Source organism: Corythoichthys intestinalis, chromosome 3 (assembly GCF_030265065.1).
Source record: "Corythoichthys intestinalis isolate RoL2023-P3 chromosome 3, ASM3026506v1, whole genome shotgun sequence".
Lineage (NCBI taxonomy): Eukaryota > Metazoa > Chordata > Actinopteri > Syngnathiformes > Syngnathidae > Corythoichthys > Corythoichthys intestinalis.
Window position 1 is genome coordinate 58,121,285 of NC_080397.1, and position 25,419 is coordinate 58,146,703.

General features: G+C 39.0%; 1 protein-coding gene across 1 annotated transcript in view; it reads left to right on the top strand.

Annotated features, from left to right (window-relative positions):
* svopa (SV2 related protein a) overlaps positions 1 to 25,419 on the top strand; it is a 37,025-nt gene that overhangs the window by 1,455 nt on the left and 10,151 nt on the right. The window contains exons 2-14 of the mRNA XM_057832726.1: positions 7,510 to 7,673; positions 7,757 to 7,842; positions 11,008 to 11,106; positions 11,224 to 11,295; positions 14,281 to 14,405; positions 14,475 to 14,538; positions 14,678 to 14,803; positions 17,954 to 18,082; positions 18,196 to 18,269; positions 19,949 to 20,025; positions 24,771 to 24,875; positions 24,987 to 25,098; positions 25,182 to 25,263. Coding sequence (XP_057688709.1) covers positions 7,510 to 7,673; positions 7,757 to 7,842; positions 11,008 to 11,106; positions 11,224 to 11,295; positions 14,281 to 14,405; positions 14,475 to 14,538; positions 14,678 to 14,803; positions 17,954 to 18,082; positions 18,196 to 18,269; positions 19,949 to 20,025; positions 24,771 to 24,875; positions 24,987 to 25,098; positions 25,182 to 25,263 — 1,315 coding nt within the window. The remainder of the gene's footprint in view (positions 1 to 7,509; positions 7,674 to 7,756; positions 7,843 to 11,007; positions 11,107 to 11,223; positions 11,296 to 14,280; positions 14,406 to 14,474; positions 14,539 to 14,677; positions 14,804 to 17,953; positions 18,083 to 18,195; positions 18,270 to 19,948; positions 20,026 to 24,770; positions 24,876 to 24,986; positions 25,099 to 25,181; positions 25,264 to 25,419) is intronic.

Genomic DNA, 25,419 nt, shown 5'->3' on the forward strand with positions numbered 1-25,419 from the left:
GCGGCCCGTGGTCAGATTTCATCTGGCCCCCAGCCTCTGTCATAAAATCAATAACGTCTGGCCCGCACACAGACTTAATAAATTGGTCAGCAGTACTGCTACAAGCATATGAAGTAGCTTACACACTAAATGCTGCTCCTCATTTACCCACTAAAAGGGAGCAGCACTCTAAGCAACATTACCACAAGTGACCCTTTAATCCCAATTTTCTAAAATGGCGACAATCAACAAAAAAAAAAAAAGTTGACTGCAACGGGTGGCGCTTCAAGGATAGGTGGAAACTGGACTATTTCGTCACTAAAATACGCAACGACTGTGTCTGCCTCATTTGCAAAGAGACAGTCGCTGTTTTTAAAGAGTCAATATGAGACTATATTACCAAACAGACACGCTGACATGTACGACAAGATTACAGGGTAGATACGTAGCGAGAAATTGAAGCAACTTGAAGCTAGTTTAGTTTCACAGCAGCAGTATTTCGCAAGAGCCCGAGAGTCGAAAGAGAACGCCACAAAGGCTAGTTGCAAAATTGTTGAGATTATTAATGAAAAAAAAAAAAGTAGTACTGCAACGACTAATTGATTAACTCGAGTATTCGATTAGAAAAAAATATTCTAACTAAATTTTGTGGCTTCGAGTATTTGTTTAATTGAAGTGGCATTGTCATGGTTGATTTTAAAAGTGTTTGCATTTAATTTTACTGACGAGGGTGGATACAATGCCCTCTGGTCTGCCTCTTTCCACATGGCTGAATCAAACTGCTCCCTGTTAAGACCAACATAAGCTAAGTTTTTGTTTGATCGAATGTTTTTTTTAATGCATTCTTAATTTAGTTCGTAGGTATATTTAGCCGTTTTTTTGTGGGAATATGTGTCTGAACCACTTGTTAAGAGCATTGTATAAAAAAATAAAATAAAATAAAAAAACTTTAGCATTTTATAGCATTTAAGCTAGCAGACTTTTTCTATCCAAGTTAGCCAATTGTTTTGTTGTTGTACACAGATCCTCATTTTAAAAAAATGATATCGTTCGAGGCTCAGCTCAGGTGTTTTAATTTTTCATGTTCGTTATTCGATTACTCGATTATTCGAACAAACTAGTCCATCGATTAATCCACTACTAAAATATTCGATAGCTGCAGCCCTAAAATAAAGAAAATGTGACACACAGAACAGCTTGCTAAAATTTGCTTAAATATATTGTTCTACGTAAAGGACGTCAGCCAAGGTCGGCCCCCACATTTTTACCACACCAAATCTGGCCCCCTTTGCAAAAAGTTTGGACACCCCTGATCTAGAGCACACTAGAAATGATCTGGTGCTCACCAGAAAGTTCCTTTTTATAGGCCACAAACTGCAGATACTCATCAGGCACAAGCAGTTTCAGCCTGCTAAAAATGAAAATACAGGATTTAGTTGAGCTTTACTTCAGTCGTTGACTCAACTATAAAGATTTCACTACATACTATCTGTTGAGCACCAGATTTTTTTCTACTGCGCACCACTTATTATCTGGTGTGCATCAGATTGTTTCTCATGCACACCAGCTATTTTGTAGTGTGGACCACGTACTATGTTGGGCACCAGATTATTTCTCATGCGCACCGGATAGTTTCTAGTTCGCCGCATTTACTAGCTGGTTCTCACCAGATTATTTCTCGTGCGCACCACATATCTGGTGTGCATCAGATTGTTTCTCGTGCGCACCAGATAGTTTCTAGTGTGCACCAGATTGTTTGTAGTACCCACCAGATTGTTTCACGTGAGCACCAGATTGTTTTGTAGTGCGCACCACATACTATATGTTGCGCACCAGATTGTTTCGCATGGGCACCACACTTTCCACTGTGAGCCACATACCATCTGGCGCTCACCAGATTGTTTCTCTTGCGCACCAGAGTTTCTAGTGCGCACCACATACTATCTGTTGCGCACCAGATAGTTTGTAGTGTGCACCACATACTATCTGGTGCGCAGCAGATTTTTTCTCGTGCGCACCACATATTATCTGGTGCGCATCAAATTGTTTCTCATTCGCACCATAGTTTCTAGTGTGCACCACATACTATCCGTTGCACAACAAATAGTTTGTAGTGCGCACCACATACTATCTGGTGCGGAGCAGATTTTTTTCTCGTGCGTACCACATGTTATCTGGTGCGCATCAGATTGTTTCTCGTTCACACCATAGTTTCTAGTGTGCAGAATATACTATCCGTTGCACACCAAATAGTTTCTAGTGTGCACCACATACTATCTGGTGTGCATCAGATTGTTTCTCATTCGCACCATAGTTTCTAGTGTGCACCACATACTATCCGTTGCACAGCAGATTGTTAATCGTGCACACCAGATAGTTTCTAGTGCGCACCGCATACTAGCTGTTGTTCACCAGATTGTTTCTCGTGCGCACCATTTTCTAATGCGCACCAGATTGTTTTTTGTGGGCACCAGATAGTTTGTAGTGCGCACCACATACTATCTGTTGCGCACCCGATTGTTTTGCGTGGGCACCACATAGTTTCCAGTGTGAGCCACATACCATCTGGTGCTCACCAGATTGTTTCTCTTGCGCACCAGACAGTTTCTAGTGCACACCACATACTATCTGTTGCGCACCAGATTGTTTTGCGTGGGCACCACATAGTTTCCAGTGTGAGCCACATACCATCTGGTGCTCACCAGATTGTTTCTCTTGCGCACCAGACAGTTTCTAGTGCGCAGCACATATTATCTGGTGCGCAACAGATTATTTCTCGTGGGCATCAGATAGTTTCTCGTGTGCACCACATACTATCCGTTGCGCACCAAATAGTTTCTAGTGGGCACCACATACTATCTGCCGCGCAGCAGATTGTTAATCATGCGCACCAGATAGTTTCGAGTGCGCACCACATATTATCTGGTGCGCATCAGATTGTTTCTCGTGCGCACCAGCTAGTTTGTAGTGTGCACCACATACTATCTGTTGCGCACCAGACTGTTTCTCGTGCGCACCAGTTTCTAGTTCGCACCACATTCTATCTGGTGCTCAACAGATTGTTTCTCGTGTGCACCAGATAGTTTCTAATGCGCGCCACATACTATCTATTGCGCACCAATTTGTTTCTCGTGCGCAACAGATAGTTTCTAGTGTGCACCATATACTATCTGGTGCGCATCAGATTGTTTCTCGTGCGCACCAGCTAGTTTCTAGTGTGCACCACATACTATCTATTGCGCACCACATTGTTTCTCGTGCGCACCAGATAGTTTCTAGTGCGCACCACATTCTATCTGGTGCTCACCAGATTGTTTCCCGTGAGCACCAGATAGTTTCTAATGTGCGCCACATACTAATTATTGCGCACCAAATTGTTTCTTGTGCGCACCAGTTTCTAGTTCGCACCACATTCTATCTGGTGCTCAACAGATTGTTTCTCGTGTACACCAGATAGTTTCTAATGCGCGCCACATACTATCTATTGCGCACCAAATTGTTTCTTGTGCGCACCAAATAGTTTCTAGTGCGCACCAGATGTCTTAAATTTATTTTATTTCTATCGATGTACCAGGGGTATCTAACTCCGGTCGAGAGCCCCATCCAGCTTGTTTTTTTAGCCCATGTCTCCCTCCTTTAACACACCTGAATCAAATGATCAGTTCATCAGCAAGCTCTGCAGGAGCCTGATAGCGATACTGATTATTTGCGTCAGGTGTGTTGGAGGAAGGAGACATGGAAAACAAGCCGGAAAGGGGTTCTCGAGGACTGGAGTTGGATACCCCTGCTTTAGGTACTCTCTAAAAATGACTGGTGTAATATTTATACATTACACTGAGTGCTTTACTGACAAAATACATTGATGCATAACTGGTATTCAATAGAAGCAACATTTCTTGTGTGTGTGTTACTCTCACTCACCTTACATGTGAGTTACACCCTACAACACTGCCAGAGTAGTCAACAGTCAATCACTGAGCACATAAATAACAATTCACACTCACAATTGCATCCATAGGAAATTTAGAGTCACTTGTTAACCTAAGACGCATATACTGTATTAGGGATATAAGAAAAAGCTGGAGAACCCAGAAGAAAAACACGCTATCTACCAAGCTATTAAGATCTGGAGGAGAATGTTGTGTATTGCAATTACAGTGGTCAGACATCACTTGCAATCTGGCAGCACTTAAATAACTGGTCATTATCAGCATGTGGAAGAAAATTGCACACTCCATCTGTGGAACGCTTAACAACAGACGTAAAAACAACAAAATATTTTTGAATCTGTGGTTTATTGATATATTTTTAGACCATGATACAGTGTATCACAAAAGTGAGTACACCCCGCGCATTTCTGCAGATATTTAAGTATATCTTTTCATGGGACAACATTGACAAAATGATACTTTGACACCAGGGACGGCCCAGCCTATACGCAGACTATGCAGCTGCTTAGGGCCCCTGACCAGTAGTGGACCCCCAGTCTGGCAATTGTTTAATTTATAATCTATTTTGTTTGCTACAGTTTGTTTTATTTGATTTTTGTGAGTTTTGATGCTTGATTACTAGCTTTAAAAAAATAAAAGTTCTTCCTTAACTTCTTTCTTTCCTCTTTTAGAAAAAGGTTTGGCGCTTTCTACTGTAAGTACTGACAATCATTTGGGGTGAGAAGTTTGAAGAATGCAGTGCAAGAAAATCTGATTAATATACAAAATATGGACATATGGCTTGGATTGCACGTATGGGTTTCACAGTACACTGTGACGAAATGGTGGGCCAAAAATATGGGCCCCTTTGCATTATTTTGCTTAGGGCCCCCAAATGGCCTGGGGCGGCCCTGTTTGACACAATGAAAAGTAGTCTGTGTACAGCTTATATAATAGAGTTAATTTTATTTCCCCCTCAAAATAACTCAAAATATAGCCTTGAATATCTAAATCCCTGGCAACAAAAGTGAGTACACCCTTTAGTGAAAGTTGTCAATATTAACATACTGTAAAACATGTCAACTGTCAATATTTTGTGTGGCCACTACTATTATCCAGAACTGCCTTTACTCTCCTGGGCATGGAGTTGACCAGACTTTCACAGGTTGCCACTGGAATGCTCTTCCACACCTCCATGACGATGTTGCGGAGCTGCCGGATATGTAAGACTTTGCGCACCTCCACCTTCCGCTTGAGGATCCCCCAAAGATGTTCTACTGGGTTCAAGCCTGGAGACATGCTTGGCCAGTCCATCACCTTTACCCTCAGCCTCTTCAGTAAAGTAGTGGTCATCTTGGATGTGTGTTTAGGGTCATTGTTATGCTGGAACACTGCCCTGCGAATCAGTTTCTGGAGGGAGGGGATCATGCTCTGCTGCAGTATTTCACAGTACATGTTGGAGTTCATGTTTCCCTCAATGGAATGTAACTCTCCAACACCTGCAGCACTCATGCAGCCCCAGACCATGACATTCCCACCACCATGCTTGGCTGTCGGCATGACACACTTATCTTTGTACTCCTCACCTGGTCGCCGCCACACATGCTTGAGACCATCGGAACCAAACACAACACCAACACATTAATTTTCGTCTCATCAGACCATAGGACATGGTTCCGGTAATCCATGTGCTTTGTTGACATGTCTTCAGCAAACTGTTTGCGGGCTTTCTTGTGTACCGTCTTCAGAAGATACTTCCTCCTGGGGTGACAGCCATGCACACTAATTTGATGTAGAGTGCGGCGTATGGTACTAACAGGCTAACCCGCTACCTCTCCAATCTTTGCAGCAATGCTGACAGCACTCCTGCGACGATCTTTCAAAGAAAGCATCTGGATGTGACGCTCAGCACGTGCGCTCAGCTTCTTTGGACGACCAACCAGAGGCCTTTAAAACGCTGAATGATCCTAGCCACTGTGCTGGTATTGGGAATCTTCTTGTAGCCTTGGCCATCTTCATGCAGCGCAACAATCCGTCTTTTAAGATCCTCAGAGAGTTCTTTGCCATGTTGGAACTTTCAGTGACCAGTATGAGTGAGTGTGAGAGCTGCACTACAAATTTGAACACACCTGCTCCCTATGCACACCTGGACCTAGTAACACTAACGAGTCACATGCCATTTTGGAGGGAAAATGACAAGCTGTACTCAATTTGGACATTTAGGGGATGTAGTTTCTTAGGGGTGTGTACTCACTTTTGTTGCCAGTGGGTTCAGATATTAATGGCTATATTTTGAGTTATTTTGAGGGGAAAATATATTAACTCTATTATATAAGATGCACACAGACTACTTTTCATTATGTCAAAGTGTCATTTTGTCGGTGTTGTCACACGAAAAGATATACTTTACTTACCCTAATTTTCGGACTATAAGCCGCTACTTTTTTCCCTCATTTTGAATCCTGCAGTTTATAGTCCAGTGCTGCTTATTTGTTGATTTATATGGATTAATAGGTAACACTTTATTTAACAGCGCCATCATAAGACTGTCATAAGTACAGTACATCATAATTATGACATGACACTATCATGGGCATTACTGAATGCTTATAACAGATGTCAATATGTGTCATGTGGCATATTATGTCACTAAATCCATTTATGTCAAGCTCAGATCTTTTACGTCCATTCAAAAGTGAGATAATTTGCTGGATGACACTAACCAACATCTATTAAAAGTATTCATTAATGCTTATGACAGTGTCATGTAATAATTATGACTGTCTTATGACAGTATTATGGCACCACTATCCAAGCAAATGTTACCAAATACCATCATGAGCAATTAATGAAACAACTGGAACAGTAACTGAAGAAATTATTAGCACAGAACATGACTGTTATTTACATCTGTAGCGCCGCCAAGCATGCTAGGAGGAATGTTGGATGACAACAGTGTTGAGAGCAGGTGGCAGCAGAGGTTGACTGTCTACCGCAAGGAAGCAGTGATGGCCAATGAAGCTTTTAGTGACAATAAGGCTTTGCAGCCAATTGGTTCAAAGCTTAATGGTGGTTCATTTGGTCTCATGACAGTCTTATGGTGCCATTGTCAAATGAAGTGTTACCAGTTAATATCTTTTGGTGTAAATATCCCATAATACAATGAGGACAACTGCAGCTTATAGTCCAGTGTGGCTTTTCTATGAACAAATGCCGTTTTCATGTCAAATTTGGTGGCTGGCGGCTTATAGTCAGGTGCGCCTTATAGTCCAGAAATTACGGTATATATCTGCAACAATGTGAGGGGTGTACTCACTTTTGTGATACACTGTATGTTATCTTTATGAGAGAAAAAAATCTTCCCGAAAAAGCAACCTCCATCTCAGCCTTTTCTTGGAATTGTGCAACTTTATTTATCCTATAGCTAGCACACAAACAGCTTAATCAGGTCAGATCCAAACTTCAAAGTGAAAGATTGAACCCCACTGTTGCTTTTGATGCCTCAAACAAAGCACATTTCCAAAAGATCTAACCTGGAATTTACTGTCTCTTGGGGGTGGATTTGTCAAAGATTTGCAAATTGAATGTTTGATTTCTATAGTGTTGTCCGTTTCCGTCACACGGGTGAAAGCACACGCTCTGAGGATGATGGTGAAAGTCGAGAGCCCTATGCTGCTGTGCGGGTGGCAGAGCAGAAAGAAATGGAGTCTGTGGCCCTTGCAGATGGAGCTCCTGTCCCTCGGGAGTTTGCCAACCCAACTGATGGTATGAAATCAATGGTTTTCTCTGTCTGCACTCTGAAGCAAACTCTCACCTCATTGATAAGCCATTTAATTAATTTCTGTTAGACACATTCATGGTTGAGGATGCCGTCGAGGCTATTGGTTTTGGGACTTTCCAGTGGAAGCTTTCCATCCTTACTGGGCTGTCCTGGGTGAGAATTTTCCAAAAATTCTTTGTAATATGTGGCGGAAAACACAGACAAGTGATAAAACAGCTTCTTTTCTTTAAAATAAACTGCTATATTTTAAGCCAAAAGAACTGTTGTGTTTTGATAGAACAATATGTCTATATATTGCCATAGCAGTTTCATGTCGCATTAAGCCCCCGAACTATTTTTAATTTTTCGTCTTACCCTGGAAACCCCCGTTTACAGACGTAGCGTAACCGCTTTTGTTTCAACCCAGCCATAAAAAGAAGGGAAGTAATTATATTTATTATTCAAAATGTCGGTCATTTTTAGCTTAGAATCATTAATTGATGTCTAATATTTCGTTAAAAAAAAAAAAACGACTTAAAAAAAATATTCACTCGCATATTTTAAACTTTTAAACAAATGACGTCACAATGGAAAAAAGGTGTCTGTAAAAAGGTCACGGATATCTACTTCATAACTATGGCTTAATTGTATTTTTTTGTTGTTAATATCGCATTTTCCCAGTTATTTGAGATGATAAATAATCGATCCAAACAAATAAAAATTGAAAAAAATGTTTAAAAGTGCAAATATATGAAAAAGACAATCTGGTAAAACTTTACAATGAGGGTCCCTTAATTAACATTAGTTAATGCATTTTTAGACAATAACTAATGTTTAAGCAAAATGACAATAATTTATTTAATCCCTTATCCAACATTTATTAATACATTAATTAACAAGAGTTAATGCATTAGTTAATGCATTTTAATACAATAACTAATATTTAAGTAACATTACAATAATTCATACAATCCCTTATTTAACATTTAGTAATGTATTAATTAACATTAATTAATGCATTAGTTAATGCATAACCAGACAGTAACTAATAGTTTAGTAAAATTTTATAAAATATGTATAATACAAAACTTAACATTAATTCACATATACATTAGTAATAAATGGTTATTAATGTATACTGGTACTAGTATGTGATTGTTATTTTAAAATGAGAAACATTGAGCCCTTGGGTGCTACTAACCTAACCATAAGTATGTTATTATTTTACGTGAACGTACATCATAAGTGTTATTTAACCTTTATTAACCAAGACTGAACGCTTTTTGGACCCTTATTGTAAAGTGTAGCACATGTGTCCCTTTTAAATGCTTAAGTTAACAAACCCTAACCCTAAACCCTAACCCTATATAGGCCTATATATTTTTTTAATTTTAGCAAACCATTAGTTACTGTCTGGTTATGCATGAACTCATGCATTAACTAATGCTTTAACTCATCTTAATTAATATTAGGGCTGTCAAAATTAGCGCGTTAACGGGTGTTAATTAATTTTTTAAATTAATCACGTTAAAATATTTGACGCAATTAATGCATACACTGAATGACCCGCTCGCACATTGCCACAAACAGATTACAATGAGGCCGTTTATGGACATTAAGAGTGAAGAGAATGCCACTGGCCGCTTGGGGGCAGCGCCGTTCCATACTAATGTTATTTCTTCTAAACGTGGGAGAATTTGTAGTTGTGAGATGTTTATGCCGTATGCAGAATGCGATGCAAATTGCTATTTGTGCTCCACACATATTTCGGTAAGTTTTCTTTCTTTTAGTGGCAATTATGTCTTTTTTGTTGTATTTTGGGTAAGATATGCACAGAGATATATATTTTATAACGGCGAGTGGACACAGGCGTTCTTTGGACCGCGCCGTTTATTGGCATAAGCTTTAGCAACTCCTTCACATAAAACATAAGTATCGTTTACTGAAAGCACAACAAAAATAATATTCCTATCTCTCAAAAAAAAATAATGTTCACAAAAAGAAATCACTTCAGTCTATAGTAATGAGACTCTATTGTCACACAGTTAAACAACAATGCAAAATGAACCGGCATTCCATATCAAAATAGCTACGCAAAATACACGTAAAACGGACTCAGACTTTGGTCTCTATTCTTCTTCTTATTATTATATTAACTCTACTTTTGATTGAAGATTTTACAAATTTTATTGAAACGAAAATATGAAGAGGGTTTTTAATATAGAATTAATATTACTTGTAACTATAGCATCTATCTTTTAACACTAGAAAATCCCAGCAAAGGCCGAATCGACCTTTCCCCAAGACAAATACTCCTAATATTCCCATATATGAATGGCTCTTGTCTGTCGGACAACGACTTGCCAATTCAAAAGCACTTGGGTCATTTTGGCCACCTCTGGGTTTTTCCGGGGTAGAGGCCAAATCGGCCATTTCATTGGACTATTAGCAGTACAAGAGTTCTCTGGGACTTCTAGTGTTAAGAACTACAAGTCTTTCTATCCGTGGATCACTTTAATAGAAAGAATGTTAATAATGCCATTTGTGGATTTATTGTTAAAATAAACAAATACAGTACTTATGTACAGTATGTTGTATGTATATATCCATCTTGTGTCTTTCCATTCCAACAACAATTTACAGAAAAATATGGCATATTTTAGAGATGGTTTGAATTGCGATTAATTATGATTAATTACGATTAATTAATTTTTAAGCTGTGATTAACTCGATTAAAAATTTTAATCGTTTGACAGCCCTAATTAATATATTAATTATTGTAATGTTACTTAAACATTATTTATTGTTTAAAAATGTATTAGCTAATGTTAATTAAGGGACCCTTATTGTAAAGTGCTACTGAAAATCTCGACCACTCCTTGATGTCTGCGATTTCTGCATATTTCTGTTATATTACCATGTTTCACCCTGAAAATTCCCCAGAATTCCAGCTGTGGCCATTTACAGCTGTGTCTTGACACTCGGTGATACATGCTACATGGACTTTTTGGATCGAAAAGAGGTAAGTACATGATAATATCTCGTTAAAATCCTGGCGTCTTTAATTTTGCTCTTTCATGCTCTCACCTCCAGTTAGGGTTTTGCTGTTTGAAATTTTTTTATTTCTAAATGCCCTCCTGTTCAAAATTTTTCTTCCTCCAAAAAATTGAGATTTTAAACTTTCCAATGATGTATCACACATGCATATAGGACAATTTGGCCAAATTTGGGGTCTCAGAGCGGAATTTCCAGTCACCTGAGTGTTTTCCGCCATGTAAATTGTGCAATATTGTATTCGATGTTTTAATTTTGTCAGCAAACCCCTGATTATTTGTTCAGATGGCAGATGCAATGGAGATGATGATTCTAAGCATCTTAGCTCCACAGCTTCACTGCGAATGGAGACTTCCAAATATGGAGGTTGCTCTTCTTACATCGGTAAATATGCTTTCATCGCAGTTATGTGCTCATTTCTGTTAGTCACACGTCTGAATATTGATCATTCATTGAGCAGTCTCTTATATATAACATCGAATATGTTATCAAATGACACAGGCGGTGTTTATTGGAATGATGGTCAGCTCCTCCCTTTGGGGAAACATATCCGACAAGTATGGAAGGAAGACAGTAAGTAAACAAAAATTCATAGTAATACATTTAAGTTTTGCCTGTACATGCAAAAGCACACTATGGTTCTTGTAAAGCAAAAATTTTCAGGATTTGTTCAATTTTGATCAGTGCAAGAACTGTACTTTTAATAATGTCTGACTATGAGTCCATAAATTACATGTCCTTTGGATTCTATGTTTAAACACTGACTTCATAATATATAGATGGGCCACTTCTCTAGACACGTTGTGACAAATAATCACTGGGAGAAATTAGCCATGACGGCATTGGCGTTATACTTTGAAATATTTACGAAAAATAAATGATACATAACTGCCCGTTTTTTTTTTTTTGTCTATGAACCAAGATTCTAGACTGTTTTACGTTCATATCTATAGAAATTCCGCGATTTAAGCATTTATTCACAAGAATTTTCAACGTAAAAAGCTTTTTGTTTTGTTAAGGCGGCGACCACATTGGCTGACAGACTAGCATCATACTTCGACATATTTACGTAAAATAAATGATAACTGCCCAGTTTTTTGCTTTTAACCAAGAATCTAGACTGTTTTACATTCATATCTTTTAAAGATTCAGGGATTCAAGCAATTATTCACAAGAAGTTTCAACGTAAAAAGCTCTCTTTTTCAACTGTATAATGACAATAAAGGGCTATTCTATTCTAAGTTGTGATTGTATATAACATTTATTAATAATTTATTTATATATTATTTATAATTGATTCTGCATGCTTCCCTCAAGTACTATGTTTCTGATGTGAAAATAGAGTGATTTATTAGCTGTTGAAAACTTGCAGTAAATAAAAGAAAATTTAGTTGCTATTTTGGGCAAAAAACTATATGTTAAATATCGCTATTGATCCTGAAAATACACTGGGGCAAACAAGTATTTAGTCAACCACCAATTGCGCAAGTTCTCCGACTTGAAAAGATTAGAGAGGCCTGTAATTGTCAACATGGGTAAACCTCAACCATGAGAGACAGAATCTGGAAAAAAAAAACAGAAAATCACATAGTTTGATTTTTAAAGAATTTATTTCCAAATTAGAGTGGAAAATAAGTATTTCTTCACCTACAAATAAGATTTCTGGCTGTCAAAGAGATCTAAATTCTTTTAACGAGGTCTAACGAGGTTGAACGAGGTCGAACGAGGCTCCACTCGTTACCTGTATAAATGGCATCTGTTTTAACTCATTATCGGTGTAAAAGACACCTGTCCACAACCTCAGTCAGTCACACTCCAAACTCCACTATGGCCAAGACCAAAGAGCTGTCGAAGGACACCAGAGACAAAATTGTAGACCTGCATCAGGCTGGGAAGACTGAATCTGCAATAGGTAAAACGCTTGGTGTAAAAAAAACAACTGTGGGAGCAATTATTAGAAAATGGAAGACACACAGGACCACTGATAATCTCCCTCGATCTGGGGCTCCACGTAAGATCTCACCCCGTGGCTTCAAAATGATAATAAGAACGGTGAGCAAAATTCCCAGAACCACACAGGGGGACCTAGTGAATGTCCTACAGAGAGCTGGGACCACAGTAACAAAGGCTACTATCAGTAACACAATGCGCCACCAGGGACTGAAATCCTGCACTGCCAGACGTGTCCCCCTGCCGAAGAAAGTACACGTCCTGGCCCGTCTGCGGTTCACTACAGAGCATTTGGTTGATCCAGAAGAGGACTGGGAGAATGTGTTATGGTCAGATGAAACCAAAATACAACTTTTTGGTAGAAACACAGGTTCTCGTGTTTGAAGGAGAAAGAATACTGAATTGCTTCCGAAGAACACCATACCCACTGTGAAGCATGGGGGTGGAAACATCATGCTTTGGGGCTGTTTTTCAGCAAAAGGACCAGGACGACTGATCTGTGTAAAGGAAAGAATGAATGGGGCCATGTATCCAGAGATTTTGATTGAAAATCTCCTTCCATCAGCAAGGGCATTGAAGAGGATACGTGGCTGGGTCTTTCAGCATGACAATGATCTCAAAAACACAAAGCCAGGGCAACAAAGGAGTGGCTTCGTAAGAAGCATTTCAAGGTCCTGGAGTGGCCTAGCCAGTCTCCAGATCTCAACCCCATAGAAAATCTGTGGAGGAAGTTGAAAGTCCGTGTTCCCCAATGACAGCCCCAAAACATCACTGCTCTAGGGGAGATCTGCATGGAGGAATGGGCCAAAATACCAGCAACAGTATGTGAAAAGCTTGTGAAGAGTTACAGAAAACGTTTGGCCTCCGTTATTGCCAACAAAGGGTACATAACAAAGTATTGAGATGAACTTTTGGTATTGACCAAATACTTTTTTTCCACCATGATTTGCAAATAAATTCTTTAAAAATCAAACAATGTGATTTTCTGTTTGTTTGTTTTTTTCACATTCTGTCTCTCATGGTTGAGGTTTACCCATGTTGACAATTACAGGCCTCTCTAATATTTTCAAGTGGGAGAACTTGCACAATTAGTGGTTGACTAAATACTTATTTGCCCCACTGTATAGGTAATTATCTCTGCATTTGGTGATTTTTGTGACTCTAGTGTAAAATCTGAGAATTTTATAGCCATTTTAAGTTTTGTTATACAAAAATTAATTAATCGGGATTTTATTAGGGAACAACTTTGAATTTGTTGATGCCGCTGCTCATGGAGACTCATATATGCCTAAAGTAGGTGCCTGTTTTGGTTTTAGGTTGGTAGCAGTTTTGATTTGAAAATATTTGAATTTTAAGTTTTTTTTTATAGGCCCCCAATGAATCGGCCCAGTTTATATACTATGAAGTCTATGGTTTAAAATTCCTTAAATCTAATTACATATTGTTCTAAGTGAAAGCTAGATCTCCGCACATCATTATTTTTTAATGCCATACTGACAAATAGAGAGAGAACTGCAAATGCAAATGTCAAGCTCTTTTCTATTGTTGTCTATAAACGACTTGCCGAAAATATCTCCCGTTGAATCTTATTTGTGTTTTGGCACACAGGGTCTTACAATGAGTGTGTTGTGGACAATGTTCTATGGGCTGATGAGTGCTTTCGCACCCATCTATGGTTGGATCCTCTTTCTCCGTGCTTTAGTGGGCTTTGGTATTGGTGGAGCCCCACAATCGTGCGTTTGCACCATGCACAATCGGTGAAAGGAAGACTTTAAATCAATTGTTTTTTTTCTGTTTGCTAGGGTTACACTGTATGCTGAATTTCTTCCAATGAAGTCTAGAGCTACTTGTATCCTGCTAATTGAGGTGTGGTTTCTTTTTTTTACCATCTGCCTCATTTGCTATCATCCGTCTAGTCTGGTTATTACAGCTGTCAAATTCACTAGTGATAGATGTTCAGAGCATCTGCTGCCTTTAATCTTGTATTTATTATGTTGTTTTACAGATATTCTGGGCATTAGGGACAGTGTTTGAGGTCCTTCTGGCTATTCTAGTGATGCCTTCTTTGGGCTGGCGATGGCTTCTCGGCCTCTCGACCATCCCTCTTTTCATCTTTGCCATCCTTTGTTTTGTAAGTAAAATGTTATGAAAAGTTCAGAGTTCTTTAAACATGCCGCATAATGAAAAAAATGTCTTTTTTTATTGTATATGGCGGAAAACACAGACAAGACTGAAAAAGCAGTTTTTGCTCTTGCACCCCTCTTTAAAATAAACTGTATTTTAAGCCAAAGGAACTGTTTTGTTTGATAGAACAATGTCTATATGCTGCCATGGCAGATTCATTGTACATTAAGCCCCCGAACTATTTTTAATTTGTCCGTTTTACCCTGGAAATCCCCGTTTACAGACGTCGCGCAACCGCTTTAGTTTCAACCTAGCCATAAAAAGGAAGTAAGTAATGGTATTTATTAGGGTTGTTCCGATCATGTTTTTTTGCTCCCGATCCGATCCGATCATTTGTTTGAGTATCTGCCGATCCCGATATTTCCCGATCAGATTGCTTTTTTTTGCTCCCGATTCAATTCCAATCATTCCCGATAATTTTTCCCGATCATATACATTTTGGCAATGCATTAAGAAATAAATGAATAAAACTCGGGCGAATATATACATTCAACATACAATTAGGGCTGCAGCTATCGATTATTTTAGTAATCGATTAATCGATGAACTCGTTTGTCGAATAATCGAGAAATCGGATAAGTAACATGAAAAATTAAAATACCTGAGCGGAGCCTCAAACGGTATAAAAAAATTCAATAAGGACCTATGTACACCAAAAGAACAAATGGCTAACTTAAATAGCAAAAGCCCGCTAGCTTAAATGCTATAAAACATTAACTTTTTTTTAATATTTTTTTTATTTTTTAACAATGCTCTTAACAAATGGTTCAGACACATATTCCAACAAAAAACGGCTTAATATACCCATAAACTAAATTACGAACACATTAAAAAAACATTAGCGCAAACAAAAACTTATCTTGTGTTGGTCTTAACATGGAGCAGCTGGATTCAGCCATGTGAAATGAGGCAGACTAGAAGGCAGTGTATCTACTCAAATCAATAAAACTGCTTGAAAACACTTTCAAAATAAACCATGACAACGCCACAATAATTAAACGAATACTCGGAGCAGCAAAATTTAATTCGAATCTTTTTTTCCTAATCGAATTCTCGAGTTAATCGATTAATCGTTGCAGCTCTACATACAATACATAAGTACTGTATTTGTTTATTATGACAATAAATCCTCAAGATGGCATTTACATTATTAACATTCTTTCTGTGAGAGGGATCCACGGATAGAAAGACTTGTAATTCTTAAAGGATAACTGTGACTTTGTATATTGTGACTAAATATTGCCATCTAGTGTATTTGTTGAGCTTTCAGTAAATGAAACTGTAGCCATTTAACTGTTCTGCCCAAATGCATGATGGGAAGTGCAACCACGACTGTGCGTAGTGGCACCAATTGATATATCTTCTCTGCGTTGGGAAATAACATAGGGTGTTAAGAAAAAGATCGACTACTACCTTTCTTCACCTCATTGCTTCCCACGATATTTCTAATTATTGAGAGAGGGATTTTAAGGCTTTAGCCAACTAATAAAAGGCTCTAAAGACTGCCGAAATTCACTCTACTTATTTTACGCTGCATTTTAGCTCTATATATAGGTAAAACGGCGCCATTATAAATTGAATGCGACAATGCGTGAGTGAGTCGTGCAGCGCATGCGTTAAATAGGTTAAATCTTTTAACGTGATTAATTTAAAAAGAATTAATTAACGCGATAAATTTGATAGCCCTATTTTAAGCCAAAACTAAAGACTCTGGATGAGTGTAAGACATTTTGTCTCTAATGTTAAATACAATTAGAAAACGATTTAATAAAAAAAAAAAAAACTAAAAAAAAGGCATGTCTGATATTTTTTTTGCTGATTCCGATACTTTGAAAATGACGTGATCGGACCCAATCGATCGGCATCTTTAGTATTTATGATTTGAAATGTCTGTCATTTTGAGCTTAGAATAATTAATTGATGTCTTTCTGTTTAAAAAAAAAAAGATTCATTCACGTATTTTAAACTTTTAAACAAATTACGTCACAATGAAAAAAATGGTGTCTGTAAATGAGTCACGGATATCTACCTCATAACTATCGCTTAATTGTATTTTTTTTGTTACTGTTGCATTTTCCCCGATCTTTGAGATGATAAATAATCGATCAAAACACAGAAATATTAAGGAAAAAAAAAAACGTTTAGGGTAATTACGTATGTGTAAAAGAAAATCTCGACCACTCCTTGATGTCTGCGATTTCTGCATCGCGGCCCTTGTTATATTACCATGTTTCACCCATAAAATCCCCCCAAAAATCCAGCTGTGGCCATTCAAGATGTGTTTTGACACTCGTTTATACATGCTACATGGAGTTTTTGGATCGAAACAAGGTAAGTACGCGACAATATCTCGTTAAAATCACGGCGTCTTTAATTGTGCTCTTTCATGCTCTCACCTCCAGTTAGAGTTTTCCTGTTTAAAAATTAGTTTAAAAAAAAAAAAAAAAATGCCCTTCTGTTCAAAAATTTTCTTCCCCCAGAAAATTTTGATTTTAGGCTTTCCAATGATGTATCACACATCCATATTGGACAATTATGAAATTCAGCCAAATTGGGGTCTCAGAGTTACTGTTGTCCGGGCAACGAGGATGTAGATTCTACCACCTCGGCGTCAAAGGGGGCTCTTGGAGTCTTGTCAGTTATCAGTTGGATATCGGGCGTTCTCTGATGCTACTTGTTTTAGGACAGAACGCCCTGCTCTTTGTCCTGGAGTGCCCGGGAGAACTGATTGCGAGAGTTGGTGCGTCAATCTTGCTCTTGACGCACACGTTGGGCTTCTGTGATGAGATGGCGTTGTGTATTTTTTATGCCCCATATTCTGCTTGTTTTCATTAAACTATTGTATAAGTGCTATTTATTTTATATTAGGTGTGTTAGAGGAATACAAACAGTCCTACAGTAAATATGAGAAATACTATTCCCTGATTTATTATATTAAGTGTGTTAGAGTAATGCAAACAGTTAGACGGTGCCTACGAAAAACGGTACCATCTCATCAAGGAGAATTATTTTTCAGCCATGCGGGGACACTGCGCCCCCCTGACCCCCTTCAATCTCCGCCTATGGTCTCTTTTGTTTCTCTTCTCTTGGACGGCAGTGGTTACCTGAGAGCGCTCGATACGATGTGCTGACGGGGAATCAGGAAAAAGCTTTGGCTACTTTGAAGCGGATCGCCATGGAGAACGGCGTGCCCATGCCATTGGGAAAACTCATTGCTGCTAAACAAGTAAATCAGTTTCTTCAGAGCCGAATGCATATTTAATTCAGCTATGAAGTACTGTATTATGACTGATTTTAGTCCCTTTATTTATTTGTTTTTTTAATTTTTTTTTTCTTTAGGAGGACCGTGGGAAGATTTGTGACTTGTTTTCATCACACATTCGCTGGACAACAGTCCTTTTGTGGTTTATTTGGTAAACAAACGAAGCAATCTTGGCATTTACTGTATTGTTGTTTTTCTAAAATACAGTGGGGCAAATAAGTATTTAGTCAACCACTAATTGAGCAAGGTCTCCCACTTGAAAATATTACAGAGGCCTGTAATTGTCAACATTGGTAAACTTTAACCATGAGAGACCGAATGTGGAAAAAAAACCCCAGAAAATCACATTGTTTGATTTTTAAATAATTTATTTGCAAATCATGGTGGAAAATAAGTATTTGGTCAAACCAAAAGTTTATCTCAATACTTTGTTATGTACCGTTTGTTGGCAATAACGAAGGCCAAACGTTTTCTGTTTTCTTCACACACTGTTGCTGGTATTTTGGCCCATTCCTCCATGCAGATCTCCTCTAGAGCAGTGATGTTTTGGGGCTGTCGTTGGGCAACACAGACTTTCAACCCCCTCCACAGATTTTCTATGGGGTTGAGATCTGGAGACCAGGACTCCAGGACCTTGAAATGCTTCTTACGACACCACACCTTTGTTGCCCTGGCTGTGTGTTTGGAATCATTGTCATGCTGAAAGACCCAGCCACGTCTCATCTTCAATGCTCTGGCCGATGGAAGGAGATTGTAACTCAAAATCTCTCGATACATGGCCCCATTCATTCTTTCCTTTGCACAGATCAGTCTTCCTGGTCCCTTTGCAGAAAAACAGCCCCAAAGCATGATGCTTCCATCCCCATGCTTCACAGTGGGTATGGTGTTCTTCGGATGCAATTCAGTATTCTTTCTCCTCCAAACACGAGAACCTGTGTTTCTACCAAAAAGTTCTATTTTGGTTTCATCTGACCATAACACATTCTCCCAGTCCTCTTCTGGATCATCCAAATGCTCTCTAGTGAACCGCAGACGGGCCTGGATGTGTACTTTCTTCAGCAGGGGGACACGTCTGGCAGTGCAGGATTTGAGTCCCTGGCGGCGGCGGATAGTAGCCTTTGTTACTGTGGTTCCAGCTCTCTGTAGGTCATTCACTAGGTCCCCCCGTGTGGTTCTGGGATTTTTGCTCACCGTTCTTGTTATTATTTTGACGCCACGGGGTGATATCTTGCATGGAGCCCCAGACCGAGGGAGATTATCAGTGGTCTTGTATGGCTTCCATTTTCTAATAATTGCTCCCACGGTTGATTTCCTTACACCAAGCATTTTATCTGTTGCAGATTCAGTCTTCCCAGCATGGTGCAGGTCTACAATTTTGTCTCTGGTGTCCTTCGACAGCTCTTTGGTCTTGGCCATAGTGGAGTTTGGAGTGTGACTGACTGAGCTTGTGGACAGGTGTCTTTTATACCGATAATGAGTTAAAACAGGTGCCATTAATAGAGGTAACGAGTGACGCCTCGTTAGAAGAAGTTAGACCTCTTTGACAGCCAGAAATCTTGCTCGTTTGTAGGTGACCAAATACTTATTTTCCACTCTAATTTGGAAATGAATTCTTTAAAAATCAAACAAAGTAATTTCGTTTTTTTTTTTCCCACATTCTGTCTCTCATGGTTGAGGTTTACCCATGTTGACAATTACAGGCCTCTCTAATCTTTTCAAGTCGGAGAACTTGCACAATTCGTGGTTCGCTAAATACTTATTTGCTACACTGTATGTACTCTGTGGACAAATTTAACTTCATTTTCCGATCTTTGTCTCTCTTTTCCTTAGGTTTGCAAATGCTTTTTCATATTACGGTCTTGTTTTACTCACCACTGAGCTGTTCCAGGAAGGAGGTGCATGTGGATGTGAGTTACTCCATTTTTATCACTTTGAGGTGAAAACCAAGGGCGTAGGTTTGGTCTCAACATTAGTAGGAATGATATAACAGCATTAATATTAAACATTAATAAGACCAAACACATTATTGAACAGGGGTCAGGGCTACATTTCTAACCAATTTGAACCTAACAACCGTATTGGCCCGAATATAAGACGGTGTTTTTCTGTATGGAAATAGGACTGAAAAAGAGGGGGTCGTCTTATATTCGCGGTCTGGACAATATACCCATTCACGACGCTAGATGGCGCCAGATATCATTGAAGCGATGTTCTGTCATGATGACAGATCTCAGCTGCTGTCAAGTTTAACCAGTTTGCATTATTTTACTGCAATGTTTTTCCTTATTCAGATTTGTTTCCAGACTATAGTTACAGTTCGACTTCACTTTGATGGTTAATGCAGTTATTGCAATTTTGTTGTTTTATCACAATAGATTGGTTTATTTACATTTCAAAAACCAGAAGCCATTCATTTACGAATGTGATTGCACTTTAGTTTACATATTTAAATGTTTAGATATTAAGATTTGAATGAGGCAAAATGGCATACTTTTTCTCTCAAATTTATTGTTATAATCATTTGTTTCAGATGTACTGTAATTATTTTATGTATAAACATTAATTTGGTATTCAAAAAGTATTTTTTTTAAACTTGAGTCTTGAAAAAAGGGGGGCTCGTCTTATAATCAGGGCTGTCTTATATTCGGGCCAATACGGTAATTGATAAGCTAAGCTACACTGTTGGCCAAAAGTATTGGCACCCCTGCAATACTGTCAGATAATGCTCAATTTCTTCCAGAAAATGACTGCAATTACCAATGCTTTGGTAGTAATATCTTCATTTAATTGACTTGCAATGAAAAAACACAAAAGAGAATGAGAAAAAAATCAATCAGTATCATTTTACACAAAAAAGTATTATCACCCTCAGCCTAATATTTGGTAGCACAACCTTTAGACAAAATAATTGTGAACAACCGCTTCCTGTATCCATCAATGAGTTTCTTACAATGCTCTGCTGGAATTTGAGACCATTTTCTTTGGCCAACTGCTCCAGGTCTCTGAGATTTGAAGGGTGCCTTCTCCAAACTGCCAATTTCAGATCTCTCCACAGGTATTCTGTAGGATTCAGGTCTGGACTCATAGCTGGCCACTTTAGAAGTATCCAGTGCTTTTTCTCAAACCATTTTCTAGTGCTTTTTGAAGGGTGTTTTGGGTCATTGTCCTGCTGGAAGACAGATGAGCTCTGATAGGAGACCCAGCTTTCTCACACTGGGCCCTACATTATACTGCTAAATTTGTTGGTAGTCTTCAGACTTCATAATGCCATGCACACAGTCAAGCAGTCCAGTGCCAGAGGCAGCAAAGCAACCCTAAAACATTAGGAAACAGTGTTCTTTTCTTTGAAGGCCTTGTTTTTCCCCCCCTGTAAACTCTATGTTGATGCCTTTTCCAAAAACTCTCTACTTATGTCTCATCTGACCAGAGAACATTCTTCTAAGACGTTTTTGGGCTTTCTCAGGTAAGTTTTGACAAACTCCAGTCTGGCTTTTTTATGTCTCTGGGTCAGAGGTGGGGTCTTCCTGGGTACCCTACCTTTTCATTCAGAAGCCGACGGATAGTACGGGTTGACACTGTCGTACCCTCAGACGGCAGGACCACTCGAACTTGTTTGGATGTTAGTCGAGGTTCTTTATCCACCATCCGCACAATCTTTCGTTGAAATCTCTCGTCAATTTTTCTTTTCCGTCCACATCTAGGGAGGTTAGCCCCAGTGCCATGGGCTTTCCACTTATTGATGACACTGCACACGGTAGACACAGGAACATTCAGGTCTTTGGAGATGGACTTGTAGCCTTGAGATTGCCCATGCTTCCTCACAATTTTGCTTCTCAAGTCCCCAGACAGTTCTTTGGCGTTCTTTCTTTCCCCCATGCTCAATGCGGTGCACACAAGGGCACAGGACAGAGGTTGAGTCACTTTAATCCAGTTTAACTGGCTGCAAGTGTGATTTAGTTATTGCCATGACCTGTTATATGCCACAGGTAAGTAACAGGTGCTGTTAATTACACAAATTAGAGAAGCACCACATGATTTTTCAAAGGGTGCCAATTAGGGTTGTTCCAATCATGTTTTTTTTTGCTCCCGATCCGATCCTGATCGTTTTAGTTTGAGTATCTGCCGATCCCAATATTTCCCGATCAGATTGCTTTTTTTTTTGCTCCCGATCCAATTCCAATCATTCCCGATAATTTTTCCCGATCATATACATTTTGGCAATGCATTAAGAAAAAAATGAATAAAACTCGGACGAATATATACATTCAACATACAGTACAAAAGTACTGTATTTTGTTTATTATGACAATAAATCCTCAAGATGGCATTTACATTATTAACATTCTTTCTGTGAGAGGGATCCACGGATAGATAGACTTGTAACTTTGTATATTGTGACTAAATATTGCCATCTAGTGTATTTGTTGAGCTTTCAGTAAATGATACTGAAGGCCATGCCCAAATGCATGATGGGAAGTGGAACCATGACTGTGCGTCGTGCTACCAATTGATATATCTTCTCTGCGTTGGGAAATGACATAAGGTGTTAAGAAAAAGATCACTTGCTACCTTACTTCCCCACATTGCTTCCCATGATATTTCTAATCGTATGGAGAGGGATTGTAAGGCTTTAGCCAATTCAAAAAAGGCTCCAAAGGCTGCCAAAATTCACTCTACTCATTTTACGCTGCCTTTTATCTCTCTATTTAGGTAAAACGGCGCCATTACACATTGAGCGCGACAATACGTGAGTGGTCGTGCAGTGCATACATTAATTGCGATAAATATTTTAACGTGATACTTTTTTTTAAAAATTAATTACCGCCGTTATCGGGATAAATTTGATAACCCTACCTTAAGCCTAAACTAAAGACTCTGGAGGAGTGTAACGTATTATGTCTGTAACGTTAAATACAATTAGAAAACGATTTAATTAAAAAATATACACTCACCGGCCACTTTATTAGGTACACCATTTTAGTAACGGGTTGAACCCCCTTTTGCCATCAGAACTGCCTCAATTCTTCGTGGCATAGATTGAACAAGGTGCTGGAAGCATTCCTCAGAGAGTTTGGTCCATATTGACATGATGGCATCACACAGTTGGTGCAGATTTGTCGGCTGCACATCCATGATGCGACTCTCCTGTTCCACCACATGCCAAAGATGCTCTATTGGATTGAGATCTGGTGACTGTCGAGGCCTTTTGAGTACAGTGAACTCATTGTCATGTTCAAGAAACCGGTCTGAGATGATTCCAGCGTTATGATATGGCGCATTATCCTGCTGAAAGTAACCATCAGAAGTTGGGTACATTGTGGTCATAAAGGGATGGACATGGTCAGCAACAATACTCAGGGAGGCTGCGGCGTTCCAACGATGCTCAATTGGTACCAAGGGGCCCAAAGAGTGCCAATAAAACATTCCCCACACCATTAGACCACCACCACCAGCCTGAACCATTGATACAAGGCAGGATGGATCCATGCTTTCATGTTGTTGACGCCAAATTCTGACCCTACCATCCGAATGTCGCAGCATAAACCGAGACTCATCAGACCAGGCAACGTTTTTCCAATCTTCTATTGTCCAATTTCAATGAGCTTGTGCAAATTGCAGCCTCAGTTTCCTGTTCTTAGGTGAAAGGAGTGGCACCCGGCGTGGTCTTCTGCTGCTGTAGCCCATCTGCCTCAAAGTTCAACGTACTGTGCTTTCAGAGATGCTCTTCTGCCTACCTTGGTTGTAACAGGTGGTTATTTGAGTCACTGTTGCCTTTCTATCAGCTCGAACCAGTCTGGCCATTCTCCTCTGACCTCTGGCATCAACAAGGCATTTCCGCCCACATAACGGCCGCTCACTGGATATTTTTTCTTTTCGGACCATTCTTTGTAAACCCAAGAGATGCTTGTGAGTGAAAATCCCAGTTGATCAGCAGTTTCTGAAATACTCAGACCAGCCCTTCTGGCACCAACAACCATGCATCATTCAGAGTTACTCAAATCACCTTTCTTCCCCATACTGATGCACGGTTTGAACTGCAGGAGATTGTCTTAAACCATGTCTACATGCCTAAATGTACTGAGTTGCCGCCATGTGATTGGCTGATTAGAAATTAAGTGTTAGCGAGCAGTTGGACAGGTGTACCTAATAAAGTGGCCGGTGAGTGTATATATATATATATATATATATATATATATATATATATATATTAAAAATTGGCATGGCCGATATTTTTTTGCCGATTCCGATACTTTGAAAATGACGTGATCGGACATCCGATCGATCGGGACATCTCTAGTGCCAATACTGTTGTCTGGCACATTTTTGTAGTTTTGCGTAAAATGATAATGATTTATTTCCCCCACCCCCATTCTCTTTTGTGTTTTTTCATTGCAAGCAAAGTACGGTAAATGAAGATATTACTACCACAGCATTTGTAATTGCAATCATTTTCTGGGAGAAATTGAGCATTATCTGACAGAATTGCAGGGGTGCCAATACTTTTGGTCAATGTAAAATAAAACTGTTAATATATACAAACTTATTGTATTGTTCAGGTGATACACCATTCGAGTCAAACCTTGATATTATTATTTTGTCATAAGAAATACTGATCCAAGTTAATAATGTCTTGTTTTTTAATTTTCTCCAGTGTCCAAAGGTAATAAGATGGAGCCGAGTTGCAGCTTGGAGTGTAAATACTTGAATAGTGATGATTATAAGGATCTGTTGTGGACAACTTTATCAGAATTCCCAGGTAAAAAACAAAAAAAAAACCAAAAAAGAAAATATAAGTTAATATTCTCTATAATTACTTGTAACTTCTAGTAAGCTAAACTTACGAAGGTCTTGGGTTCTTGTTCCTCAGGACTGTTGGTGACATTATGGGCGATTGATCGCTTAGGAAGAAGGAAAACCATGGCCTTGTGTTTCTTGGTCTTTGCGTTATGCATCATTCCACTTTATGGTTGTGTGGGGAGGTAAAAAAGAAAAAAATGGTACTATTCTCACTCATTTTTTGTCATTTATCATGGAACCAGGACAATTTCCCATTTTGTTCTAGAACATCCATGACGGTGTTGATATTCATCGCCAGAGCTTTTATCGCTGGAGGATTCCAGGCTGCCTATGTGTATACTCCAGAGGTTAATTACGCAGTGTTGACATTGACAAAAATGAATTGGATCGAATTCCAACCAATTTAATACAAATGCTAGCAAAAAGTATGGAATCACCAGTCTCGGATGAGCACTCACTCAGACATTCTATTATGTAGAAAAAACTCAGATAAAAAGCTTGAG